The following is an 18,736-nucleotide window of genomic DNA, read 5'->3' as shown; positions in this document are numbered from 1 at the left end:
TTTGTAAGACTCAGAAGAATCTCATCCTGATATGCCAAAATAAATATTTTTTTTAGAATCAATGTCCCAAACCAATCAACCAACAAAACAGAAGATGGAGCCAGAGAGCAGCGTTTAAAGCAAATTGCCAGAGAAGATCGGGAATTCTAAGCTTCAAACAAGACTGCAGATGAGGAATTGGAGAAAGTCCTCCAAGGCTCCGGTGTGGTACGAGGGCATGGAAGGTGGCTGCACTGTGTGTAAACACATCGGTTCAAACCAGCACTGCTTCTTCCCAGTGTCTTCTGTTGTCACCCTGTACATGAATGCATGAGCCACTGTTAATTGCTCATAGGCAGACAGCCTAATTCTGCTCTAGCCATATCAAAAGAGTGAAAGTCAACGCGCATCAAGAAAATAAAGACCAAAACTAACAGAGGGAAGGATGTTTGATTTACCATGGTGGCATAGCAAAATGCAGAGCAAAAGAAATGACGCTATGAAACAAGGATGAGGTAATAATAATTTGATATAAAGTAAGCTGTATTTTTCAGCTTGTTTTTCACTCTGATGGATATACTCTTCCAAGAAAGTTCAAATAATCCATACGAGTAACCACACTTTCCACAAATTCAGAATTTATGTTAAGAAGAAAAAGAACCTTTAAATGATGTCATCATATAAATTTCCTTACATGTAATTTTTGTGATTTCCTGCAAAAAACACATACCAGAGGAGCATCATATAATTCTTAACCCTACAATTTTTTTAAATGTAGAAAAAGAACAGAATAATCTTGCTTTTTTTGGCATCAAATTCAATTACTAAATTGTCTTGCTTTTGGTCCTAGCAATGTTTTTAATCCACACAATTTAACCTAAAAGATATGACAAGAAATGGAAAACAATCTGCTAGGAAGTATTTATAAGATTTATTTTCTTGATTTTTTTTTTCAATTATGTGGGGAAACACTTTTCTAAAGTACTCTAATTTTGCTTCTATAGGTACTCATTAAACTTGATGTCTACAGTGATTCTAACTTGAAGTCTTTTTGTCCATTAGTTTTTGTCACTATGGGAAAATTGTTTTTTTAAAAGTTTTTGTTGAACTGTGTGTGACAGTAGATCTGTGAGAACACTCAGGTTTTGTTGTTAATTTCAATGCCTTTTCCTACCATTATGATAATATTCTTTTAGCTTGTCGGGTGGAACGCAGGAGGAAGCTCCAGGTTCCCATCTCACTTTGAAATCTTTCTTTCTTCTCTGTTTCCCTTCCTCCTTTTCTCAGGTTTCCATGCATTACTTTTTCTTCCCTCAGTCATAGCAAAACTGCTTTGGTGTGCAATAATTTCCCACCCATATTTCCCATATAAGGGAGAGTAGAGCATTGACCTCAGGTTTGCATACCTGGTGACTTCAGGATACCTTTCTATTATTCACACACCTTCCTGGTCTTGCAGAGGAAGTCACCATTACAGACAAGCTTTAGAACATGCCCTTAAGATTTTTATCATGGCAGCTGGAGCCTCTCTTGCATTGTCTTTTTTTTTGTTGTTGGGTGTGTTGGTTTTTTTTCATTTCCCCAGTGGGTAACTTACTTCCAAAGATCAAACCTTTATAAAAAAATCCGTATTTTATTTCAGCATATTATTTGGCTTTGGTTCAAAATGCATGCCCACCTTTCAGCATTTTCCTCCAAACAGTGTCTCAAACCTTGAAGGGGTAGTGTTGGACCTGAAACTAAGGATATAGGAGAGACAAATAGGGAAATGTAATATGTCTCCATATGCAATTGAAAAAAATCCAGCTAATCTGGGGGATACAAAGGACCTACTTCCAGTCCCGTGAACCATGGCTGTTTATTAAGATACTAATTTTCTCCATTACCTGCTTCCTTAAAGGCCTGTTTGGCAAAAAGTATTCTGGGTCTCTGAAGAGCCTGCAGTCTGTTGTCTCCAGCATACTCTCAGCCCCCATTTATCTGTCAGCAGTGAACAGTGCCCAGTCTTGAATGCAACCAGCTGCAAAGACAGCGGACCTTGCCAGTTCTAAAACCCATTTAGACACATGTCCATTCTGAAAACTATCAAGTATATACACATCTTCAAAGAATATCACGTCTCATCAAGTTGCAAGTTGTGCATTTCTATCTGTAGGTCTAGCCTATGACCACAGGTTCATCCATAGTGGTACAAGGATTGGTCTTTGCCTCTTTAGTATTAGTTCCTGTCTAAGAACTGCAAGAAAGAGATATTATCTAGTGCAATCACATATCCTCTGGGAAATACTTTGAGACTGCAGATTCATGTCCTATAAGCCATTTTACAGCCACTGGCTGTTTCTGTCTGGACCTTTCCCTCCACAGGATGCTCTGACGATTGAGCAGAGTATAGCTTAAATGTTGTGCTGTTCTCCTGCAGATACTGCCTGTTTGTTTAGTATATCAGAGATTACTAAACATTGTGAAGATTTAGTTTCTGCCCCCAAAAATTTACTATATTTTTCCTCTGTTGCCTATTAGTACATAGGCAACATCACCAACCAACTGGGCAAGGAGGGCCTGTTCTGTTGCTGACGCTGTTGTATGTTACTCCCAGAGGAAAAAAGAAACTCCTGATCTCCAATTTTTTCATATCTGATTTTTTTCATGAAGAACTGCTACTCATTGGCTTAGCGTGTGTAAATTTAAAGTTACAACTGAAGTAACGCTTCCCAATCGGCTGACTAGTTCTGTGATGCAGGATTACAGTTTCAGACATCGAGTATGATTTTCCAGAATCTTTTTGAGACAGATTATGAAAGTTTGGCGTATACCTCCTGGAGGTGCTTTTCACAGGCTTTAGCACAGAGCTTTGGCCAAGTGATTTGATCTGCTTGGATCTCGATGAATCCATCGGGAAAGGCAGGTGAGCAGTAGCATCCTGCGGAAAACGAGCTGCTGGAAGCCTGCTGTCTTCCCCTCAGGAACAAGCTCTCCAGGCGTGAATCCCTGCGGCCAGTCCCCACCAGCCCAGCTGCCCCCGTGCTTTATTTCACCCATTTTCCACACTGAATACTGAAATTCACGTAGAAACCGTTACGTAAACGTTGTGTAATGCAGAAAATACTAGAGAGATGTGAATACGACAAGGTCCTGCTGTCCGATGTAGCAGCAGAAATCTCGTCTTTACCTCACCTGCTGACCTCCAGCCCCAAGGTAAACGCAGAGAGGAAAAAGGAATGTACACACAGGGAAGCAGCCGCCCCCTTTCATCTCTACTCCCTTTTCTTTCGCAAAAGGGTTCACCGCAGCGTGACGACGGGGCGGCAGCAAAGCAGCCTAACCGTGCCGACGGAGCAGCCCCAGGCGTTTGTCAGGAGAGGGACAGGATTACCTGGCTGCCCCTGAGAAGCACCAGCGCTCGGCCCGGGCAGCCCGCGCCCCCGGGACGGCGGCTATTGAAGCAGACGTGCGTTTAAAACGCCGCCTGCCCGGCGGGTTTCCCCTCACGAAGGCGCGGCGCAGCAGCCCCACACCGCGAGATGGCGGCGGGCGGCCGCCATTTTCCCCGCCTCGGACCACCGCGCCCCGCCCCGCCCGGCCCGGCCCAGCCCGGCTCGGGGGCGGTGCCGCCGCCGCCGCGTTGGTTCCTGCTTCCCAGGGAGCCCGCGGCGGCGCCGGGCTCCGGCAAGTCCCTCCTCCGCCTCGGCAGTGCGGGCCGCCTCCCTCGGCCGCAGCCTCCCCCGGCCGCAGCGGTGGAGCCCGGCGGCCCCGCGGCGCCCATGGCGGCGGAGCCGCAGCCCAAGGCGCTGACCCGCAAGCCCCTCCTGCTCAACAAGGTGGAGGGCTCGCAGGAGGTGGTGAACATGGCAGCGATAGTGCCCAAGGAGGATGGAGTCATCAGCGTCTCCGAGGACAGGTACCGGGGAGCGGGCTTCCACGGGACCCGCCGGGGCCGTGGCGGTTGTCCGTCACCTCCCACCATCGCTCCTCCGTGGTGGTCGACCACCGCTGTCACCGACAGGTGATGGTGGGAGGTGACAGGTCCCGCGGTGGTGGTCCACCACGGTCACCGGCGAGTGGCAGTGCTGACAGACCGCCACCGATGTGACTGTGGACGCCCCGGCTGGAGTCTCGGGCGGCGCCAGGGTCGCGGCGGCCCCGCACGGGGACATTGCTATAGACAGCCGCGTCCGGCCCTGGGTGGGAAGGAGCCTGGGGCAGGGGTCTCCAGCCTGGTGTCCATCTCCTCCTCCGCTGCCGTGTGGGTCAGGGCCGGGAGCGGGCCGAGGCGCGGCTGGAGCTGGCGGGACGGGAGTGACTCCCCTCAGCGTGGGTACAACGGGGTCTGAGATGGCCTTCATCGCAGGCGGTGCCGGGGAGGCTGTGGAGATCTTTGACCGTGCCTGAGGACGGTGGTGGCATTGGCTACAACAGCAGTTTTGGTTCCCGTTTCCCCTCTCCAAGCGTTTCTCGGTAATTGTTTAAAAACGCCGTGTACCGGCGGTACGGTCGTGGAGCGGCGTCCCGTGCTGCAAAGCTGCCGAAGAGCAGGATGCGCTCCGGCCGTCAGCGGGGCTGCGCGGGCTCGGAGGCTGCCCAGAGGCAGCTCAGTCTCTGCTGAAAGAGCTCAAACTTCATTCAGCCCTGTGGCCGGAGCTTCAAAACTCTGTGCTGAAGGTGCCTTCCTTTAAAGTAAGAGCTTCTTTTCCTTGCAGAGCCCATAAATAACTGTTTTAAGCAGAGTTTCTTTGCAACTCAGATGCGTGGTGTAACCCATGTCCCCAGCTTGAAAGACAAACGTTGACCAGTGTGTGAAGATGTTTTGGTTCTCAAGGGTTTTTGGCAGACTGCTTCTCTGGGGTGCCACTTACCCTGTTGAGTGTCTGCTTTTATGTCTCTGCTAGCTTTCCAGAAAAGTGTCGGTATTTCTGTCATCTTGTCTTTGTCCTGCCTGTGAGTTAGTTTTCAGTCAGTTGTCAAATATGAGCAAGTTTAAGATCATTTTTCATCTAAGCTGTGGTCTCCAAGTGACCTCTCGTGCCTCACAACAAGAGTAACTGAGCTACTTAAAATTACGGTGTCAAAGGGACTTCAAGCAGAATATTATATTGACATGTGCTCAGAATTTTGTCTTCACATTTTTATGTGTTTGTTGTGGAGCTGAATAAAGCTTGAGTGTGTTTTTGCTCATTGTAGGTTGTTAGGCTCACTCAGCCAATTCTTTTTATCTGTAAGAAAGTATTCCTAAAATTAATTTGCTGTGGTATAGGTGCTGTCTCTCTCAATCTCTGCCTCTCCCCCCACCTCAGAAAAAAAATGAGTAGCTTCTGCTGTTTTAGCACATATGAGTTGTCGAGAATATTGATGCTCCAAGTTGATATTTCTATGTAGAAAAAGGGAATTATCAGATAACTTTGTTTCGCTAATAATTGATATGTCAAGTTCAAGAAACAAGTGGTGAACCAGGGGTTTCACATCAGGAAACTCACTAGTTAGCGAGCGCCACCCTCTCCCTTCCCATCCCAGAGCAAACACCTGGTGTAGCTCAGTTAGGTCCTGCTTGCTGATTAAACTGGGGAAAGAAATTTGCTGATAGATGTCCAGAATTTTGCTGGTGATGCAGAATAGCTCTATGGACAGTAAGTCTGGAGGTTCCCAGGCTATTTTCTGTTTAAAGGTACTAACCAGGTAGTTTGCCTGCTTGTGGGGCTGCTTTGCAGTCTTTGAAAAGCTATAAGCTATGATAGTGCCTCTTATTTCTTTTTTTTACACATGAAAATGTTGATTGATAGCTCTTTCTTTCATTTTCCACCTGCATTAGCATTTTTATTGTAATTAAAAAGTTCAGAGTCTAAAACTCATTTGGCAGGAACAGCAGGGTGGGAGTCGAACTTGGAGGTCTTTGGGATACCTGGGGTGGAAGCATAGTTTAACAGACATTCAATACGTGCGGCTTATGATTAGGCTTGTGCAGCTCCTTATGGTACCTTTGCCTGTTTGGTCCTGCCTTCTAGTGTTAGTGTTGAGGTGGTTGTTTAACGGCCTTAATGGAATGTGGAGGGCTTGTAGTGATTCCTGGAAACTCTAAAGTTATGGTTATGGAGATGTTATCTGTCTCTCTACTTGTTTGACAAATAAATGAGTTTTGGCCAAGTTTCTCAGCCTGTGATACGTACTGCTCATACGAGAGAAATGTTCTGAAACTTTTGCAGAGGGCTTCAGCTGAACCAACTTGCCATCTCCAGCACTCTCTTCATGCTGGGGAGGATGAGTCTTCTGGAGATGAAAGGGAGGGAGTTCTCGGCTGGACTGCTGGTTCATGGCTGAATATACCATTGTTGAAGTTGTTAGTAGTTTTAACACGCACAAGAACTAGGTACAGCTTTAAAGGTTTTCTTTAGTGCATGGTGTGGCTCTAAATCCGTCAACCCTTCAAAGCAGGAGCTCGGTGTCTAGTCTTTATTTTGTATGGTACCAGTGGTTTTATCTGGCTTGAAAAGCCACGGAAGTGGTTTCAGCTATAGCTTGCAGACATAGTCATGCATTATATAGCTCTGAATTGTTATATTTGTAGCATATACATGCATATGTTTTTAAGAAATAAAATGAAAACTAAGTAATGATAGAGAGTGTGGTAATTCCTCATAAAGAATGGCATAGAGGGGGAAAGAAGGAGTCTCGGGGGGCTTTGTATATAAACTAGATTATCTAAACTTTACATAATCTGCAAGGTTAGAATTTCTTTTCACTGTGCATCACCTGTATGATCTACATATTTTTCTCTTCTGAATCCTAGTCAGTCATGTTAGTTGAACAATGTGCATTTTGTCCAAATCTTAGTTGTTTTGTCTGATTCCTTATTAGGGCAAAATAGACTGAGCCTGTTACCTCTTTACAAGTACAGCTGGTGTGCATTGGGAGGGATAAAATGTAATTTTATTTTGTGTTTTTCTTCTAAGGAAAAGGGATGCACCTGTCTAGGCAGGTGAGAGTTAAAGGAGTGGCAACATTTTTTTTATCCAAGAAGGTATAAATCTGATACAGGAGGGCTACAAGAAAGAAATTATTAGCTTTCATCCATGCTCTTTCACCTGCCAGCAAATGAGTGGAATTAACAAACACATATATCCAAACATGTGGAGTCTTGAGTGGTCTATAGCGTTGAATGCCCTAGGTGCTACACATGAAGCTAAAGTGGGATTTTCCTAACATGCACAGCTGGCTCTAAGCTGTCATCAGCTTCCTGTGTGCTAAAAGCATGTGCTACCATTTCAAAATTGCTGAGCATCCTTGTCTTTTGTTGCCTTTAGAGGGAGATGTGGGTGTTGGGCATGTCTGAAAAGTAGGTCAGTGGCATGTCAAGTTCAGACATATCTAACTTCATGCTCCAGAGAAGGTTTAGTGTCGTTAATCTTACCTGAGCATGGGGATACGGTGGGAGAAGTGCCCTGACTCACTCAGCTTTTAGTGCAAGCAGTTCTGCTTGGTGTTGGCACACTTCTGTGTTTCCCAGGAGTCTGCCAGTGATGTGAGTGCTAATGCAGCTGGGTGTCTGATGTGCTGATCATGTATCGCTGTGCAAGACTGGCAGGAGGGGGCTAGGTGTCATCATGGTATACCTGCAATTCACCACTAGCCATCTTTTTTTTCACTAGCTATGTTGTAGGTGAGGAAATCTTGGACATGTGCTGGTGTAGGCAGCTGTCCTGGTAATTATGAATTCCAGTCTGTGCCCTCTTTTGGGTGAGAGTTCTGTGCTCACTTCCATGCTACAGACCTTGGAAATGTAGGTGTTGGTGTTGCAGTCAAGAACTCTGTTGTCCTTAAAGTACTCACAGGAAAGAGGTAAAAGCTTTCATAATCAACTGAAAATTTTCAAGATCCATTCTTTTTTAAAACAGGCATTCTAGTCCTCCAGGCAGTGACAAAACCTAGAAGAAAAATATTTATGCCATAGGGTGGGGTTTTGTATTGTTGTGTTTTTTTAAATAGGGGAACAGAGGCCTTTGGCTTCTCCACTACCTTGTATCACCTTACTTCATCTTGAACTGAAATGTCTCAGTTTCTTTGTATGGATCACTATATAAAAGTGAGCCCAGACTGTCATGTACATTCATATTAGTGTCTTCATCTCACATAGGGAAAACTGCAGAGCTTGTATTGCTAGGTTTGGTTTACAGTTTGAGGTTTTTAAATGTAGATGTGCACTTAAGCTGTGGTCCAAGGCTTGTCTTCTGGGTATGCTAAGTAGTAGGTTCTTTAGGGCGTACAAAAAAATGTATGACTGTCTTGTGTAGCTGAGATCTTGACTTCGGTAAACTAATGGTGAGCTAGGAGTGGGAATCCACATATGTGACAAGAAATGTCAGAGTTGTCTTTGGCGTCCTGCTGACATGCCTTCTAGCATGGAGAAGTATGATCTCTCCACCCCTAAATATCAAAAGGAATCTTTTTGCTCCTTATGGTTTTCTTGTCCAGATCCAGAACATAAAGCATATATCGTTATAGTTCATCCCTGTGAAATACCTCTAGTGGAAAGGTAGGATTCTTCACTCAGTGTTGCAACCAGGCAGCGTGCGAGGAACCGCAGACCCTTGGTAAACTCTCTGTGTTTCTTTTCTCCTGTGGTGGGGTGGTAGAAAGTGATTGATTTGCCCAGCAGTATGGTTGCAATACAGGTCTGCAGTTCTCATCTAAGCACAGGAATATGTTGCTGATGGCCACTCTGCCTTGTGTGTGGCTGTTGGTTTGCAGCAGAAATGCAGGTGGTTTGAGAACCGATTTTGATGCTATCCATTTATATATATCATTCTAAACCTGTAGGTTTCACACCCAGGTTATTGCAGCGTGAGCAGTAGTTTAAGCAGTCAGGTGTGGATGCGCTTCACAGGTGTACAAAGACTTATTCCTGCCTGGAAGTTCTTTAAATTCTGATAAAAACATCAGTCACTGATAAAATTGTTGAAAGGAAATGAAGAAACTCTTAACAGCGCAAAGGTTCGTAAGAGACATAGTGCTGTAGATACAACTTGTTTGCTCTGAATTTTTTTAAACTAATTGGATATGTTGCAACTGGATGACTATGTTTGGAATAAAGCTCAGGGTGGAGGTTAGTGCTGGCTGTTCAAGTGAAAGAAGTGGATGCTGGCAAGAGGTTTAAGGACAGACAGGAGGTCCAAAGCTCTTGGAATAAGAAACTGTTGCAAATGTTGAAAAGTAACTGTTCCTGATTTGACTAACATGTATCCTGTTGAGATGCCAAAATCTGGGACTAGCACTTAAAAACATTTTGCTGAGCGTTTGTTGGGTTTGATTAACTTGTGGGAGACCTTGCAATGTTGTTGTTGTTTTTTTTTTTTTTTTTTTTTTAGCCTTCTGTGGTGCTTTGCCACCAGGAGGTGACTTGAAGTTTGCCAGAGCTTGTATATCCCTTCCGTTAAGATGCTCTCCCCTGAGTACTTAATGTCAGGTAAAGATTTAAAGCACAAGCATTTAGTCTTGTCTTTCTGATTCGAGCTACCCTGCAACTGTTAGCTCATGTAGGTCAGTGCACAGATTGATGCAACTCTTGCAGTTGTATTAAGTTCATGTCTTAACTGCAATGTGGCAGCTGCAATAATGTGGTATGACGTGGCTTGGACCGTGACTTGTGCAGACCCAGTTTCAGCAGTGCAGTTACTGCTGCAGGCATCAAAATAGAGTGGAACATGAGGCACTTAAGCATTTAGTCAGAAATGCAGTGGTTTTTACTCACCTCTCTGTTTTAGAGATCATTCTTTATATAAAAGGTGTAGATGCATGTATCTTATCTTACAAGCTTTATTTGGAATAAGAAGAGCTATGTAATACACCTTCCATTTGCCTTATGGTAGCCTCTCTGCCAGCTGCTGAACAATGCTCTTGAGTTGTAGCAAGTTTTGGGGTGGTGCATCTGTCTCCCATATTAACCAGTTCTTGTTTTTCTTCTTGTTTTTCCTGACCCTGTCTTAATTTCACTGGCATCTGTTTACACAGAGACTGGATCTCTCATCAGCATGTCTCATGTCTGTCAGGCTTGGTGACCTTCCTCTGCAGTCTCTCCAGTTCTGGAGCTGAACAAGCTCCTTGCTGAGAGGGGACTGCACAATGACACCTCTGTGTGTGCCCTGCAGCCCCTGGAAGAAAAGCAAATGCCTATTATGGAGTATGTGCAGTGCAAAGCAGGCATATAACTGAAAACGTGCTGTTGTGGGAAACTTGCTGGTTTTTCTCCTCAAGTTGAAGATGGCTAGAAGCGGCAGTAATGCTGCAGCATTAAAAAGCTGCAATACAACTTAATGTAACTAAATTATTTTATTTATTTAATTTATATGTCAAAACCGATTCAGTTTCATTTCATTTAAAAGAAAGGGTTTGCAACAATTTTGAAGCTACCAGGCAGGCTCAGTAAGGCTGGCCTTTCACTGAAGGTCCCTTAGCGGACTGAAGGTCTCTAACAGCATAGAATCATAGAATCATTTAGATTGGAAAAGACTTTTGAGATCATCAGGTCCAAACGTTAACCCAGGACTGCCAGATCCATCATGAAACCATGTCTCTAAGCACTGCATCTATATGTTTTTTTTTTTTTAACACCTCCAGAAATGGTGATTCCACCTACCTTATAGGATTTTGATTGCTGAGGCAAACTTTTTTTCTTTCCCTCTCTTCAGCTGCACTGGTTCCTGCATGGCATCTGCTGACAGTGATCTGTGCGCAGGTTTCCCAGTAAGATCTTTCAGCTGTGTGATAACACAGGAAAGAGCACTGCTCAAAAGTAGCACAAGTTTTGTAGAATGTTGTTTGTAACAGTCTTAAGAGGTCAGAATACAGTTGGCAGTTCAAAGAACAAGGGAGAAGGAGACAATAGCAGGCTGTAATGCAGACACGTGTGTGCTCCCGTGCTCAGCTCTAAAAGCTTTGTAAATGATGCACAATGCCCTAAGGAGAACAACTGGCTTTTGCACAAGTATCTTCTGTGCATCACTTGTGTTCTGTGCCCCATAACCTCTCGGATGTTGGAAGACCATTTGAATAAAAGCAACTCAGAAGCCATGTTTAATTGCCTTGACCATGGTGCTTCTGTCATTCACCTGTCAAATACAAGTGGTTTTATGTTAAACTCTGCCAGTATCTGCCCGTATTTGCCCAGGGATTTGATGGGAATTGCAGTAGTCTTTAGCATAGTCTGTTGCAAAGACAAGAGCAAGAAAAACCATAGTGGTTTTCCTTCTGCATATGGTGTGAGGAAGTGATGGATGCAGCCATGGCTCTGCAGGATGTGGCAGGCTGCGATAGGGCGCCATGGGAGGGGATGGGAGCCATGGCCATGGGGTGCTGAGAATAGCCACACACAGCAGGACACATCCTGTTCAGCAGAGCCTTGTCCTGCATGGGTCATGTTAGGAAAGAGAAAATAAAAACTTCCTTCTTTATACTTTCGTGAGGTGAAGTATGAAATGAAGTAAATGGGAAAACTTTAAAACAAACATCCGCACAGGAACAGCAAGTACCCCAGCAAGCAGGTTGGGTGAGTGGCTGGAGCAAGCCCGGAGAAGGAAAAGGACAATTTCATAAAAGGAGAAGCAGGAGAGGACAAGTTTACCAGGCAGCCCTCCAGGGAAGGAGCTTTACATAATCACAAACCCATATGCATCTCTCGGGGTTCTTTATATGTCACAGTCTGTGTGCCTGATGGCTTGAAACTGCACATAAATAATGGTCAAAATGGATATTTGGCTATCAGAAAGCAGGTCATATATTTTGCAAATTAGACTGTGCTGAAATTTTAGATGGACAAAATGCAGCCTTCATCCTCATGAGTGGGAGAACAGTAGTGAAGGCTGGGTTAAAAAAAAGTGGTGGTTTAATTTTTCTCTTACCCAGGCTGCAGGAAAAAGCATTGTGTAACTAACCTTGGCCAGACTTTGAGCATATGGGCTTTGCTTATCGTACCATGTGCATTCACCACTTAATTTAAGATTTTTCAGGGAACTCTTAAGGTTTTGAGCACTGAATCAAAGGCGATGCCAAAGCACAGTTCTGGGTAGAAAAGCACTGCTGTTCTGCTGCCAAGTTTACCAAGAAGTTTGATCTAATGTTGTCTTTTATTCTTCACATCCTGTACCATTCCCTCTTAGTGTGAGGTAAAAGATCGATGTTCTTAGCAGGTTTTTGAAATAATGGTAGCGATTGATCAGCCCCAGAAGGCAATGCTTTTGACCTTTACAAGTCTGTAATCACGGTTTCCTTAGGAGTTGAGTCCCATGGAGAGAAATCTGAGAAAAGGCTGTTCTAATGTGAATTGGCTTATTTTGCCACCAGGTTGAATTATCTTGATTAGAATTATCTGGATGCAGGTGATAGAGCAAATATAGTGCCCTGTTTTGAACAGATATGGAGAGAAGATCCTTGACTGTGTTTACAACATGACAGATAATGAGATTTTGCACCTCCAGCAGTGAATGCAAATTTGATAAATTTACCCTCAGATTCAAATTCACTTACAATAGCAAATAAAGGCTTAATTGTATTCTTAAGCAAGTGCTGCATCTACCTTGTGGAGTAATTTAGGGTCTTAAAGTAAACAGTTTTGCTTTTTTTAGAAGTTTCAGTAAGTCTAATAATGAGTTGGTACTAAAGCTTTTACTTTAGTTTAAAAAGTAATACGGTATAGCAAAAAATTGCGTTTATGCAAGCTAAGGTATGGTAGAAGAAGGGACATGAGAGAGAGTTATAGTGTTGATTTAGAGCAGTGGTACTTATCCTCCTGGTACAATCGTTTCAAGATTTAGATATGTAGGTACCCACAGTCTCTGACTTCCACACTATTTAGCTTATCTGTGGCTTGGAATAAAAAACAGACAGTGACTGAAAGAGGAAATTCAGTAGGTTTACTGTGATGCAAGATAAGATGAAGCAGGAGAGCACTGAAAATTAGTCTGTTCTGATGCTTTCCTTCTTGTTGCTGTTTAGCCTTTCTGAAGAAGTACAGCAAAGCTTATCTTATAGATGTCTCCTCAGATTTGGATGCTTCTCTGAGAACATCTACACTGGGGTTTCTTTCCTTGCAGATGTCAGCTGGCAACTGCAAGGTCAAGTGTTGAGCCCTATTCTCCAAGGTATTTGCTTATATGCATGTTTCTAGGCCAGTTTATTACACAAAGATCCAGAAGGGTTTGCCTTTGAATTTAATACAATTGTCCCTTATCTCAGAAAACCATGTAATGTAATCACTTTTAAGAGACAAGTCCTCATTATTTTGCTTCCTTTATGTTTGTTGGACACTTCAGGTGTCTGTGCTGTGGAACTGGAAACAATGGCTTGCATTTTATTTGTAACTAGCTTGCACTCATTTGGCTTATGTGCTGATTTATCCTTTACATATTTTCTTCTTGATCCTCAGTGTTATTAAGCTGTATCTTCTCGTTCCCCTACTCTACTCCTGTTCAATCCTGAGAAATTCTGTTGCCCCTCTGAGCTCTGTGTTTTGCTAGAGCAGCTGTGGGCTATGGAGTCATCCAAGGAGTGGTTCAAATTGGCATTGTGAAGGTCTCCTGTTTTGCAGCACCATGTGCATGGGATAGAATGAATGTAGATTTCCAAGGAGATGCTTTCTGATTTGATGGTAAGGACATAGCCTGTGGTCCAGCCTAGGTCCCACTGCATGCAGGGATGACCTAAGGCAGCTGCAGTGTTCTGGTGCCAGGGCAGATCCTCTACTTATGAATCATGCCTTTGTCACTGGCCATTTCAGCAACTCCACCAGCAATAAGCTGTTGTCAAAGTCTGATTGCGCTTGGGTAGTTACTGGAAGTCCAATAGCGAAGCTCATGCCTGTGCTGTTCTCCAATGTCAGACACACAGCTCTTGTGCCTGCTCTTGTCCTGTTGGTCCCATTGCCTCAAACTCGGGAGGCAGCAGCCTTTGTGTAGCCTGCTCTCTGCCAGCCAGAAGCTTGAGAGCAGATGAAAGGGCTTTCGCTGAAAAGCCCTGCATTTGCCTTCTAGACATGAATGATCTCGATGCTTTTAATATGCCATGGTAACAGTTTACACACACAGACAGGAGCAGACACTGATAAAAAACAGATTAAAGTAGGGCAGTGCAGTAGTACTAACATGGGGAAGAGAGGATGCAAGCTGGCTCAACATTAATTGTGATGAGGGAGGAAAGTGAGAAGATAACGTACCTGCCAAGTCAAAATCAACACCTTTGGTCTTTTTGTACCCTAGGCCTGGACTAAAGTTATTCAATTACTGCAATTAAGAAGTTGATACTTCCTGCTGCAGTGAAATGATGCATTTTATTGTCTTCTGCTGAGCCCTTTTTTATGTCCCATTCAGTCAGAATAACTGTAAGCTCCAAAAGTGCCTGTCAGGTCTACCAAAGCCTTACCTTGACTGTTTTGTGTGCTGCTTTGGCAGCAGAGGCTTTTAGTGCTGTTTGACAAGCAAAAGCCTGTCTAATATTACCTCATGTTTTCTACGTTGTATTGCATCTGATGTCAAGAGTAATAGAAGTTCCTGAGACTACAATAGCTGCCATTGCTGGCTAAGAGTGGATGTATGCTGGATTTCTTCAGGCAGGGGAAGCAGCTAGCTTAAGTGTATCGGCTGCAATGGGTGGCAGACCACTGTGCTTGACACTGCGTAATGTAGCTGGGGCTGGTCATACAACATATAGGCACTACTCCATTTCTGAAGAAGAGTGCAGTCTCCTCCCTTCAGGAAATGAATCAGACTTCTTAATCAAAACTCTTCTTGCTAACCTCTGCAACTGCCAGTAAATGAATGGGAATAAGAGGAATCCATCATTGTGCTTTCAAAATATGAACTGGTAAATGATCTTGCTGGACATCCAGCAGGGACATCAGCTTGGAGCCATACAAACACTGAATTTCCAGGTTCACATCCTGATTCCTGTTGTTGCTAGGTTTTTTTGTAGCCTAAAAGCAAAAGCACATAAAATTCTGGAAAGCTTGCTGTGGTGCTTGGAGTCCCATGGCAGCCTGGGCTGCAAAGCACTGGCAGATGAGGAGCCCTATTGAGTGTGACAGGCTGTTGTAGAGACATGCTCTCAGCCTTGCTGCAGGCAGGGTTTCTGTGGGCTGCACAGCTGTGGACTTTGCTCTGGAGGACGTTTGGGACCTCTGTTGTTTGAAATCTCACCTTCCCTTTTGTATACTCTTTATGGCTGCTAGTATGGTTGGGGAGCACATGACCAGCGGGAAGGTAGGAAATCCTACAGCAGCTTGTACCACTAATTCAGTTCCAAAGTGGTGGTTTTGGAACAGAAGACTAAAAGCAAAGGTAGGGATTTTTGTTAAACAAGAAATGCTATAAATGCTGGTGGTCATGGTCATTAAGTTTCTAGCAGTTAACTTTTCCTCAGGTACTGTGGCTAACCCATATTAGATACTAGAGGGAAGTAGCAGGGAAAGGGAGTTATGAATGTACTGATTGTGTTAAAAAAAATTTGCATGCTGTAGTACCCGAATATGCATGAACTTTATCTCAATTCTGAAAGCTTCTCTGTGGTTTAGGGTACCTTTACTCCTTCTTTTTCTCCTCCCCAGTACGTTCTTTGGTAGGAAAGAGATAAGCTTGGTGAGGATTTCCTTAATAAATTTTCATTGACAAGAAACCAAGTGAAGAAGTCTCCATCCCCAACTAGTGTCATCCATAGCATCTGTTTGGTCACAGCTTATATTTATCCTCCTAAAAACATGCTAACTTAAAAACTTTTTTGAGGAATCAGGAATTAACATTGTTGTCTGCTTTTTGCAAGGTGTGAACAGGTCCGAATAAATGGCCCAAGGACTGAAAATGTTGAGGTCACCACCAGGAAGCCTGGATAAACCTAACAAACAGCTTGGTCTGCTTCGGTCGGTGTCTCCTGTACTTTTTTCCTTTGCTCTAAAACTGAGCTTGTGTTCATGTGCACTTTTTGACACGAACAGACATTTTTACATGGATTGGAGCCACATTCTTCTAGAAACAGGTTAATTGGTATTCGGCTCTTAATCGCAAAACCTGGACTGTTCACTATGTAGGCAAGTGTTTTGTATACAAAGTGGTATGGGAGAAGTTGATAACCATTTTGAAAAATTTTGGTTGCGGAAAAAGCAAATGACATGGGTAATTGCTTAGTGATCTGTGTTTGAGCGTTTTGCATGTGGTTTAAAAAGTGCAGATGGTGGTTTCAAAAAGTGGTGTGTGTGCATGTATTGACACACCAGGCCCAATGGTATTTTTCCAGAAATAAAGGATATTGCCTGTGTTTTGCAGGCAGGCTCCTAATTTGCAAACCAGCCATTGTGATAGTCTGAAGCATTATCCTGGCAATGGTCATCTTTTTGTTTTGAGCTTGATTTCCCTTTATTGCTGTGTGTGATGACTCTAAGCCAGAAATTGCTGTTTAGTCAGTTGTTGGCCAATGCCTTCATACTGGCCTCAGACTAATAAAGATGAAGGAGAGAAAGTGGGAAAATATTGACTACCTTGAGATATTACGGCAGTTTACAATGTAGCAAGAAAGGGGAGCTCTTGTGAGCAGACAGCAAACCCATTGCTGTTCTGATTTTCCATTTCTTCTAAAGAAGCTCAGTATTGCAGAGGGTGGTGTTATGTAAGGGAGACTTCACTGGGATCAATATTGTTTCCTCTTTTCTATGACTGCATGAACCAGCTGAGAGAAACTGGCAGCTGAGCCCAGGGCCAGTTGCTATAATGACTGTATTTCTAACAAATTAAATAGCATGAGGGTACGTTTTCAAGCACGGAGACCTGGCTGGCTGTACTGTATGTGTGTTTGTACCAGGCATTGTTCTTGCCATGAGCCAATTCACACAGCATCAAACAGTCCCCAGACACAGTTTGGGAGTCACTTGGACCAGGGACCGTTCCCAGTACACAGCCTGGATGCAGCTGCTGGTTCCTATGAGACGTGGCCTTGCTGCCAGATACTGGCCCCAGGCTCATGTCATTTACTAATCTTGGTGTGTTTCACATCTCCTGAGCACCCAGATCATATGGCTGTCCCTGCTGGTGGGGTGGCAGACTGCCTACGGGAAAATTGGTTCTGTGATTTTTGAAAAACCTCACCAAATAGACAACAAACTAAGCTGCTGGTTTAAACAAGACACATCCCTTAAAACTGGTCTGCCTGTAAACATTTCTACTGGTTTAAGATCTGTAACAATGGGTTTTAAAAGCCTGAATTTGAGACCAAAAATAGTTTGAGATTCTTAAGACTAACTTCAACCAGATGTCTGGGGGAGGACGGGTCTCCTGGGGCTGCAACACTGAGCAGAAGTGTGCATGCTGCCAAATTCCTGTGTGCGACACTGGCCAGCAACCCAGGCTGCAGCCAGGGCTGGAACCCAGCTGGAGCACTGAGGTGGCACTTATGGCCTCTGTGGCCAAGTCCTCCAGTCAGACCCCTGTGTTCACTTGCTGCACCACCAGAGGCCCAAACACTGGACCTGTAACCTGTGTGAGTACATCTCACATGCCTCAACAGTCGTCAAGATCGTTTGTCTCCATGAGCCTTTGCTTCTGACACCCAGGGAAGTATCTTTGACTGATTTGAGCAGAGTATTGCTTCATCATGTCCTGTAGGTTTGGGAGACAGGACTTGAATGCTTCTTTACATGCCACCATCCTGGGGTGGCATCCCCTTACAGCGGACTTGGTGTCATTGCAGCCACACTGGTACAGCTCTGTGGGCTGCCTGTAGAAGAGCCCAGGCTTCGGTTCTGAGAAGCATGACAGTACCTCCACTTTTCATGTCAAGTCAAAGCTTTGGTCCTGTATTTTTGAAGTCATAGAACAGTGCTAAGTTGTAGTAATGATCAGTTTTGAAATATAAGCTACTAAACACTACCCCTTTGAAGCATGTATACGATTGGGTGTTATGTGCTGAAGAGAGAATTCTTCATCGGGGTGATCCAAATGTAGAGCAAAGCTTGGAGAAGATCAGGAAGTCCAGAGACCCTATACAGAGAGGCTTTACCTAAGCTTTTAATCTTTGAAAAGACCTTTGGTCGTAAAAGTGACATTTCTGCTCCTTTCAGGCCCTAAAATACTTGAAGTAAGTTACGCACACACTTACCGCAGACCTTACTGCAAGCATTGTTTTCCACCCATACATCTTCTCTTGTAACCAAGGCTTCCATAAGATCTTTGGTGTTGCTGTCAAATAACTACAGAAAACTCTAACATAATATGTAGGTTGTATTAAAACTTCAGGGTGGACAGAAGATAAGAAACTTTCATTTCCTAGTAAAGTTGGTGATGCCACAAAGGAACCAAGAAGAGGAAGCGTGCTACTTCAGTAGCTTATGAACTTCTCTACCTGAGAAAAGCATAGGAAACTTCAGGTACAAAAATTAATCTTCAAAGCACATTTGCAATAGAAAGCACTGTACAATTAGAGATGTTTGTTCTGTAACTATTGCGTAGATCTTTCTGCCTTGTCCAGTTTGCCTGCCACTGATAATGTAATAGAAGTTACACATGTCATTGGGGCAAAGGCTTGTGGAGAGAAAGTCTCTCTTCTGTAGTCTTACATAGCTTATTTTTGTACAAACTGTTCTCATTTGGGTATATGGATGAGGATTCACACTATTTATTTCAGTCTTCTCCCCCCACCCCCCCTTTTCCCTTCCTCTTTACTAGCTGATGTGCCTCCCGTTGGGAAGAAGTAGGAATTCACTTTCGCTTTAATATATGAACAAACACTAAAATTATCATGG

The 18,736-nt window shown here is 43.9% G+C and overlaps 1 protein-coding gene across 1 annotated transcript in view; it reads left to right on the top strand.

The window, feature by feature from the left end:
- WDFY2 (WD repeat and FYVE domain containing 2) overlaps nt 1–18,736 on the top strand; it is an 81,666-nt gene that overhangs the window by 14,755 nt on the left and 48,175 nt on the right. The window contains exon 2 of the mRNA XM_080375099.1: nt 57–3,877. Within this exon, the coding sequence (XP_080231225.1) occupies nt 3,501–3,877 (377 nt within the window). The 5' untranslated portion in view covers nt 57–3,500. The remainder of the gene's footprint in view (nt 1–56; nt 3,878–18,736) is intronic.

Source organism: Falco punctatus (assembly GCF_963210335.1).
Source record: "Falco punctatus genome assembly, chromosome: 2".
Taxonomy (NCBI): Eukaryota; Metazoa; Chordata; class Aves; order Falconiformes; family Falconidae; genus Falco; species Falco punctatus.
The sequence above is the reverse complement of the archived record's forward strand: the minus strand, read 5'-3'. Positions and strand labels throughout refer to the sequence as shown.